General features: G+C 34.1%; 1 protein-coding gene across 3 annotated transcripts in view; it reads right to left on the minus strand.

The window, feature by feature from the left end:
* Positions 1–10,165, minus strand: part of PNISR (PNN-interacting serine/arginine-rich protein) — a 26,508-nt gene that overhangs the window by 6,913 nt on the left and 9,430 nt on the right. For all 3 annotated transcript variants that reach the window (XM_012661909.1, XM_012661910.1, XM_012661911.1), the window contains exons 4-8: positions 8,691–8,879; positions 7,130–7,353; positions 5,506–5,677; positions 2,842–3,032; positions 1,074–1,211 (exon numbers count right to left, since the gene is read on the minus strand). In XM_012661909.1, coding sequence (XP_012517363.1) covers positions 1,074–1,211; positions 2,842–3,032; positions 5,506–5,677; positions 7,130–7,353; positions 8,691–8,879 — 914 coding nt within the window. The remainder of the gene's footprint in view (positions 1–1,073; positions 1,212–2,841; positions 3,033–5,505; positions 5,678–7,129; positions 7,354–8,690; positions 8,880–10,165) is intronic.

Genomic DNA, 10,165 nt, shown 5'->3' on the forward strand with positions numbered 1-10,165 from the left:
TAGTAGAGACGGGGTCTCGCTCTTGCTCAGGCTGGTCTTGAACTCCTGAGCTCCAACGATCCACCCGCCTCGGCCTCCCAGAGTGCTAGGATTACAGGCGTGAGCCACTGCGCCTGGCCAAGACAAAACATTTTTTAAAAGTTCCTATTAATAAAAATTTCTGTAGATGTTTTAAATCGATAAGAATATCCCTTCATTTAATAATACTGATAAGCAGTACAGCACTAGTTTAAATCACTTCTCAATGTTATGTTAAAAATCTGCATGGGGAAAAAAAATAAACAAGCAAAATGAGGAAAAGGATGTTGTTCCACTCTACCAGATGAAGTCCTTTTATTCTCGACTACTGTAATATACTAATATACTATGACAGAACCATTAAGTTAGAGTTAATATGATATAAAATGGAGAGTACATTAAATGTGGAATAAGAAATGGATTCTAGCCCTGGCTTGGCTACCAACAACTGTTTGAAACGCAGACTAACTCTTAGTCCCTTAGCCTCTCTGGGCTCCAGATTGCTCATCTATTAAAATGAAAGTAACTGAATCAGCATCTTCTAAATACATTCCCAAAGATCACTGGTCTTCAATACAGGAAAAATAGCACATTATACTCCCAATCTCAGGAAATGACAATGTTAATACACTATAAATAATAAAGGCTCCAAAAATTCTTACAATGAGGAAGTATGTTTAACTGTGTTCAACACCAGTGCTTCCCAAACTTCTTTTTCTATGAATTCTTTGAACTTTTTTCAGTATTTCTATTTTTTAAAAAAACACACACTTTAGAAAATAACAGATTGATTAATGTTCTCTTGGTCTCACAGAATAAAATATTGTTTAATTACAACACTGGTATCAGGAAATGGGTTTATAGGCTGTGGTTTTGTATTTTAACTGTTATCTGGATTTCGTAGACATTATTTGCCCAGCAACTTTATATACAAATAAACATTTTATAACTCTTTCAGAGTACTTAGTTTAAATATATAAGATAGTCAACCAACAGTTTAAAAGAATTATATACAAAATAAATTATTGTACATTATAAGAAATTTAACATTCTACCATTTGATACTCTTTCTCTTCTTCAGTCATCTCTGGTTCACTCTGTTCTTCTTGAGGAACTGGCGATGGACTTCTGGTGACTTTTCCACTACTTGCCGCCTCAACGTTTTCATTGTCTTCATCTTCCTCATCACTATCCTGTAGGAAGCAACAGTATGATAGTCCAAATTAATGTTATGTAATATAAAATCCTTATCTTTCCTATCAAATATTTAAAACTCTGAAACAAAAATGCTCTCTAAATTACATCTTTGATTTCATTTGATAATTTAAAAAGTTTAAATTACTTGGAAAGAAACATTAAGATTACAGGATAGCTGATGGAAACCAATTATCCTAATTTTTCAATTTTCTTTTCATTTGATAATTTAAAAAGTTTAAATTACTTGGAAAGAAACATTAAGATTACAGGATAGCTGATGGAAACCAATTATTCTAATTTTTCAATTTTCTTTTTTCCTTAGTCAATTTTAGCTTTACTTTTTAAATAACCAGAAAACATCATGCCCAGTCTATGATGGTCTTGAAATGAGTGGCTTGTAGAACTTTGGATAAATAGACCACAGACATATTCAGTATAACTTTTACTGCTATATATATATTTACCTAAAATTGTGTGACTTTAAATGAAAAACTCTCTAATCAGTTCCAAGACTTCAGCTGGCCCTAAAACTTAGTAAAACTTGCTTTTCAGCTATGTAAGATATGAGGTCTACTTCAGATTGAGGAAATGCCAGCAGTTTGTCCCTGTCTTTGTACACTTTTTGGTTTCAGTATCCAGATAGCGTAGTACCTTTCCTTAGCCAAAGATCTGTTTCATAGTCACTTTAACAATCCTACCAAGTAAAATACAAGATGACTACCTAAATAGTACTATGGAAAGACTATCTGAACCAGGGGAAAAATATATGTAAAACAAGTCTAAAGGCATTTGGGAGGAAGGAAGGAGGATAATCTCCAATTTTTTTTTTGACACTTAAAAAAAATTAAATCTGGAAATCTAGTATTTCATGTAAAGATTAAAAAAAAACAAAAGATAAAGTTTAACGGTGTTTTTCTGTTTTTTTATTTTCATAACATCCAGAACAAAAATATACCTTTGGCAATGGGTCTTTTGGGAAAAATAAAATTAATTTATGGAATTTAAGCAAAACCAATGTCTGCCAAAATCTAGTTACCCTGCTCTCGAGACTTATTTCTAAAGCAGAAAATAGCCTTGGCAGAAACACTCATTTCACAAGTTACATACTGGCCAGTGCTGTTCCTGTCATATCACCTAGTAGCACATTACTGCTGAATAAAAAAAGTTCCTAAACCACTCATGCTATCTAACTGAATAAAGATTTAAAACATTACTTTCCACACTCATGTCAAAAACAATAAAAATTATTACATTCTCAGGTATAAGTATATATTTAAATATTCATAAAAGGGCAGATTTATTTCTCTATTGTATTTTAATGCAGTTTTGTTTCACAATCCACCACCAGGGAGTCAACTGTACCCCAATGAATATAGACTTGTTGATCACGATAAGATCTATCCAGCATCCATGGACTCTCTCTGGAATGAAATGTTTACAAACTCGTTGTCCCCTTTTTCTCCTGGCTCTACCCTCATTAACACATACATAAAAACATAATCTGCAATATACTTACTGAATTTTAGGAACATTAGTACTTCCTAAAGGCTAAAATATTTATCTTAATAAATTTTTCACACAGACAAAATTATCACATACATTTTCATGTCAAGGGCTGCTACTTACAAATTTACTTCTCTGAGGTAAACGAGGGCCATCTCCTCCTTCAGCATCTTCTGTAGCCTTCTTTTCTTTTTTGGACAATTGTGAACGTTGTTGTTCCATTCTTTCTTTCTCCAACTTCTTCTGTTTTTCACGTTCCATTTTTTCAAGACCTTCACGAATCCAAGCCGGAAGAGTCCTGCGTTTTACTGCATCTGTTTCACGTGGAAAAAATCATTTACAAGTCGGTTAAGTAAAAATCATAATAAACACATGAAGTCCTTATTCCTCAATTTCTACAAACATTGTGGGTAAATTGAAAAAAACCACCCATTAAACACCATGCTTTTCTTAAAAACCATCACTTTTAATAACAGCAGGGAACACTGTCCTAATACTTATGATTTAATGTGCTTGGCACAATGAAAGCACATTAAATCATCTCATTTAATCCTTAAAAAAGCTCTCAGAGATCACTCAACCCCTTTCACAGGTGAGAAAAACTGAGGCTAAAAGAAATTAAGTGATGTGCACTAATTCAGAGACCAATTCTTATACTAAGCTCTTTCATAAAATATGGACACCTAATAGAGTCAAACAAAAGCGCAAGTCTCATTTTCACACCAAGAATTCAATTAAAGAAGTATTATTTAGTATTTTCAAAAAGGAATAAAGTTAGAACCTTCCTAAAATGTAAAGAGGAAAGACTTAAATGTTCTAGTTCATTACATGCTGGATGATTTGGGACTTTCCAGACATTAAGTTATTTGTCACTGGAAATAATTAGCTCTAATATGTTATAGGTTATTAAGTATGAAATGTCCGATTTCCATAAGTAGTAAGTTTGACAGTTGTTATCTGACATTTTAAAATTTCTTGTTTTATGCTTATTGTGAAGGTACATCCTCATTGTTTCAAATGCATGTTTTGCCTTGTGATTATCTTTCACATTTTTTCTTAGAGCAATTTTTGTGAAACCATGGATAAGTCAAAAATTTGTGTTATTTTCAAATGTGAATCCCATTGTGGAATCCATGCAGCACAGACAGCTAGAAATATCAATGAAGTGTTTGGGAAGGATGTGGGTAATGAATGCACAGTATGTTGATGGTCTGAGAAATTCTATTCTGGTGATTTTAATCTTAAAAATGAGCCACATGGGCAATCTGAGACCAAGGTGGATAATGATGAGCTGAAAGCCATAGTGGAAGAGAATTCATTTCGATCCATATGTAAATTTACAGCAAGGTCTGACATTACTATTCCAACAATATTGGACCATTTGAAACAAATCTGCAAGGTAAAGAAGCTGGATAAATGGGTTCCAAATGAATTAAAGGAGCACCAGAAGAGAAATTGTCTCGAAGCTTGCCTTTCCTTGCTGTCATAACATAAAGGCAAACCGTTTCTACACTGTATTGCTTTATGTGGTGAAAAATGGATTATCTTGACAATCACGAGCATTCGGCACAATGGTCAGATAAAGATGAAGTGCCAAAACACAGTCCAAAACTGAATATTCACCAAAAAAAACCTGGTGTCTGTTTAGTGGTCCAGCACTGCTATTATCCACTACAGCTTCATGAAGCCTGGTTAATCAATTACGGCGGATGTCTACTGCAACCAACTGGACAAAATGATGAGGATGCTTGAGATGAAGCAGCCAAGATTGGTCAATTAGACAGGCCAATTCTCCTGCAAGACAACGCTCAACCACATGTCGCACAAACAATGCTGCTCAAACTATAGCTGGACTTGGAAACTCTCTGTCATCCACCATATTCACCAGACCTTGCACCAACTGACTACCACTTCTTCCAGGCTTTGCACCACTTCCTGCAAGGAAAAATATTCAATTCTCAACAAGCTGTGGAAAATGCCTTTCTCAATTTCATCACCACTTGCTCTCTAGGCTTCTTTGCTGCTGGCATAAACAAGGTACCATTAAGTGGGCAAAACTGCGTCAACAGTTTAGGCACATACTTTGATTAATTGTACTGCTTCTTATTTGAGATATAATAAACTACACACTTTTGATATGAAATCAGACATTTCATATTTAATGACCTAATATTTAAAAATTAGAATTTTCTGCCAAAATACTTAGGCAAAGTGAAATAATCAAAGGAAAATCTGGTGGCATATATCAGATGTACTGAGAGTAGACAGAGAATAGTTAGGGGTTTAAAAAAGGGGAAGGGCTCATATAACTACATAATGAACTGACATGTCAACATTGAAAAAAATAACAAGATGCTGTGGCCATTATAAATTTATATTTCATCACAAAATCTGGAGGTTAAGGTAAAGATTTAAAGAAAATTATTCGAACTTTTTATATTTCAGACCAGTATTATTTTTTTAATTTTAAGGTCTGTGACTATAAAATAATAGAGTTTTGAAGTATTAATTCCTAACACATCGGAAGTAGTAGAACAATTTAAGAAAACAAGACATGGGGTAAGTGTGTTGGCTGCCTGTAATCCCAGCATTTTGGGAAGCTGAGGCGGGAGGATCTCTTGAGGCCAGGAGTTCGAGACCAGCCTGGGCAACATAGTGAGAACCTGTCTCCACAAAAAAATTAAAAAATTAAAAAAATTAAAATAAAAAATAGAAAACAAGATACCATTTTTACATGATAAACAAGTCATGTCAATTGTGGTTCACTAAACTTAGTTAAATAGCTACCAATTTGTGGAGGCTCCTGCTTCACAGGAAGTGCAATAGGTGAACGTTGCCGATCCCTGAATGATGATGGCCTTTCTCTTCGATTCTGGGGAGGTGCTGGAGGTCCTGGAGGTCCTGGTTGCCAATAAGGAGGATGAAATCCACCTTGCGGTGGACCAAAAGCAGCCCCATGCTGAAAGAGTATTGCAGTTTATTTTTCTTCACATTAATACAATACACTCTCTGGGACACACGTGTGTTATGAACTGGGACAGTAGAAATCCATGTGTGCAGCAAATCCAAGAATTCCAGGGTTCTAATATCCACCGATACTTCTGCAGCCCCAAGAACCTAGGCTTACTTCTCTTAAGAAAGAGTTTTTGCTTATGTCAATGCAAAGAGCCTTCTAACAGCCAGTTGATAAACTATTTTCAAGAAGTATAGGATATATATATCTCTATATATGTACTTTTGTATTCTGAACCCATTTATAAACTAATCTTACCACCATTAAGACATCAAATAAATATTAACTTTTTTTAACCAGAAAAATCCAGGAAAATTTTTTGTCAATTTCAACTTCCTACTTATAGTAAACTTAAGCTGTTTCTATAATCTTGCAAGACATGTTTATTTATAAGCAAAGACATAATCATTACATTAAATATTTTTTGCAATTCTGCTATTTTCAGAGCCTTTTCTAGGCCAGTTGCCATTAGAGCTCTTTGTCTTGTTAACATGGGAAGCAGAAGTGGGGTAAGTAGAAGTTCCCTGCCACTACAATTCTTCAAAAACAAAATGAAAACTTTCATATCTGTATATCAAGTACGAGTATACAAGTATCTGAATATGTATTAATGAGAGGATTCCTGTCTTAAGGTGGATATTCTATGTCCATTATCAAATCCACCTGAGAATCAGTAAAATAATGTATGGGTTTTTTCAAAATTTTAAATTATGATAGCATGGTTATAAGGTAGCAATTGCAATCAGTTATTTCAAAACGACACCTAGCACTATAATTTAAGGGTAGACCCTGGCAAAGGGGATAAGGAAAATAAACCCTCATAAAATGACACTATTTCCCATAGAGTTCTATGTCCCTAGGAATGAATTGGATGCTACAAAGGAAATTATGTACAATTCCATTAACATGTCATGTCAGAATGGAAAAAAAAATGACAACACTAGAAAAACAGTCATAACTCTACACAGAAGGAATTGCATTTAGGAAGATGTCATATGCTTTATTCACGTCTTAACCATAATCTATTATTGATAAATAATATATTCAACTACTGTGTATTTTCTAACTTTTATTTAACATTTAAATATACCATTTTGAAATTATAAATTAGAAAACAAAACATCATATAGCTATTCCACTTATACATTTTTCATTTTATCCAAATTTTCCCCAAATGATCCTTTGTATCATTTTCCTAATCAAATAAAAAAATGAGAAAACAAAAATCTTATGATTTTAATACTCAAAAATTGGTAACTTTTCTGAGACATAGTAGTATGCGCTTATCTGTGCAAATATGAAAAGTGAAACACATATCTTAGGTATTCTTGATGAGATATTTCCAAAGAATGGATTACGTGCACATCTACAATATTAAAGCAACAAAATATCTTTCACCTGATAGTCAAACTGGTTCACTGGCCCCACTGCAAAATTATCGGGTGGTCCACCAAAGTTGTGATTGTTCTGGTTAAATATATGCCTGTTGTCAGGGGCAAATTCCCCACTGTCCTGACTGTTGCTGTCTTCAGAAGGAGGAACAATGTCCATTGGGCCTGGTGTTGGTGGCATCCATGGCTGATCTGGAGGGGGGTGTGGGGGTTGCTGATGCATTCCCCATTCTATTTAGGATTTAGGCATAAAAACATTCAACAGGGGGTTATAACAAAATAAACACAAAATTTTAAGATCTCAAGAAAGCTAGATATTTCAGTAAAGAAACAGATAAAAATATTATGACTTCTTGGTCAAATTCCTTTTGCATATCTTAAAAATAAACAATGAACTAAACTGTCTTATAAATAATTCGAATGAGCTAATTCCACTCTAATTCATACCCTGAACAAATGGAAACCAAATGCTCAAAATTATTTTTAATGAATGTAACAAAATCCAAAGCAATTATTTTTTGTTGAATTTTTCGATTTTTGTTCAGTACAATGCCACAAAAATAATACCTTGAGATTTTATATAATTTCTTTCTTCCATTAACACATTTATCCTCACAACATCCCTGTGAGGTAGGGAGAAATCAGGTATTATTTTTGCCAATTTCAGGAAGGGAAATTGAGGCACACAGAGGTAAATCACTTGCCCAGGGTCACAAAGAACGCCAGGAGAGTAAAATGAGGAGGTGGGGATGCCAGGGTGAGTCATTTATGAATTTGAACTTGGGAACCAAAACATTTTCAAAATTTGGGGAAATTTGGCTTTCAAGAAAGCTAGAAATGAACCACCTCACAGTATCAAATATTAGAATTATTTGTCTTTTTAAAAGTGATGTCACGGGATTAATTCCTAAGTTTTCCATTCTTATAGTGAGAAACAGTAAGTATTAATGGGGAAAGGAGGATATGACTTCACCATCAGCATACCCAAATGTGTGACTGATTCCTCCATAAATAGTTTGAAGTAACTGTTAAAAAGAATAACATAAGCCATGGAAAACTGAATTAGCATCAAGGAATCTAAACCAGTGAAGTAAAAAAAAAACAAACAAAGGAACAAAAACGGGAAGAAAAAGGTGGGTGGATGGTAGGGGCAGAGTATATTTGACAGACTAATTTGTCACAGAGTGACACAATTTTTCTTTAATTAGAGGCTACACATGTTTTACTCTGCCAGTGCTGCTTCTGAAAAGGCCAGAGGTTGCAACAGAGAGACAAAGAATGCTCTCTTCCCTAGATGCCAAGTGAGGTTTCCAGAGTGTTCCCAGCCCCTGTCAGCCTAGGAATGAAGAACCAAGAAAAGAATCAAACTGAGTGCCACAATGCTAGCAGACTGAGTACAGAATAATTTTAGCCAAAAAAATGTCAAGGTCAAATCAAATTGAAACTGCCTATTCTTTAAGGAGCATTAATTTCAAGAAGTCATAAAACTAAGCAAATTTTAAAATGTAATATTATTCCTCATTTTATTTTAAAAAAGTCTTAAAATTTGGAAAACATAAACAACAAACCTGGTTGCCACATTCTGTTAAAGTTTGAATCCCCTTGAAAATTCCCATGATTGTTTGGACCAGACTCCATTGGAGACATATCTTGTCCATTTGGCATCATTCCTGGTGGTTGTTCTACCATGCTTTGCTGTCCTGAAGCTTCTCTTTGGGCAATCCAAGCTTGTGCCAACGCGGCCCAGTCAATCTGGCCTAACATAAATTAACACAGAATTTAGCATTCAGAGTGTAGGAGCTAAAAGAATAGTGCCTCTATGAAAAATGAGCATCTCAGTTATTTCTTAGAAGAAATTTAAAATCTTACAGCATGTTATGGCTGAAAGGGTGCTTAGAAAATAACCCATTTTCAGGCTAGAAAATAATATAAACCACTTACTTTCAGAAAAGGACTCCCCTCTTAACACGTTTCTAATGTTATTAATTCATAAGAAATATATTCTCTGCATCTTAGTTTACTGAGATTTTAAGTCATAACCTGTTTTTTTAGACCATAAAAATCATCAAATTCAATCTTATTTTTTCTTTCAACATGTTTTATTCACCTTTCCATGCCTATAGACCTTACCTAAGTGTAGCTATCTATTCCTGTTCTCTCCTCACAGTTGCCCTTCTCTAAGGCTTCCTTCTTTAGCAAAACACATCTCCTTAACAACTTCTTAACCAGTCTTTACTCAAAATTCATTGTCCTCACTACCTTGAAGACTGTCCCTTTTTCCTTCCCAAATATCTATACTTAACATTTTAAGATCTAATATGTATTAATAAAGTAAACAAAGTAGAATAGGATACATTTTTTCACCTCTCAGTTTAGTGAAGTTTAAATAGGCATTTTCATACACTTTGGTTGAAACATAAAATTAGCGTAATCCATAAGGGGTTAAACTTGGCAATGTCTGTCTAAAATTTTTCAAATGTGCGACTATGACCTAACAAACCTAGCTCTTTTCCTAAGAAAATAATTGGACAAGTGAATAATGATACGCATATGAGATTATGTTAATTGTTTCAAAAAGTGAAAAGCTATAAACATCCAAAAGTGAGTTTATTAAATTATAGTACAGTCCTATAACAGAATACTGTGTGCTTATGAAAAAAAAAAAAAAACAAAACAAAAGAAGTAGCATCAGATTAACCCAGTTGGGGCAGAGCAATACAAAGGGTCATATGAATGAAACAAAATTGGCCACTATGAATAACTGTTAAAACTAAGTAATAAATGGGAGCTCCCTATACTCCTCTTTCTACCTTTGTGTATGTGCATGAAATATTCCACAGTAAATAGAAATTTTAAATTATACAACATACCATATAGTAGAATATGATCTAGATAGAATTCTTAGATTCAGACTTAACAACAGAAGTATGTTCTACTTAGGCAACACTTTTTTTTTTTTTTTTTTTTTTTTTGAGACAGAGTCTCACTGTGTTGCCCGGGCTAGAGTGCCGTGGCGTCATCTTAGCTCACAGCAACCTCAAAC

The sequence above is a fragment of the Propithecus coquereli genome, unplaced genomic scaffold (assembly GCF_000956105.1).
Source record: "Propithecus coquereli isolate 6110/MARCELLA unplaced genomic scaffold, Pcoq_1.0 Scaffold74, whole genome shotgun sequence".
In the NCBI taxonomy this organism is placed as follows: domain Eukaryota; kingdom Metazoa; phylum Chordata; class Mammalia; order Primates; family Indriidae; genus Propithecus; species Propithecus coquereli.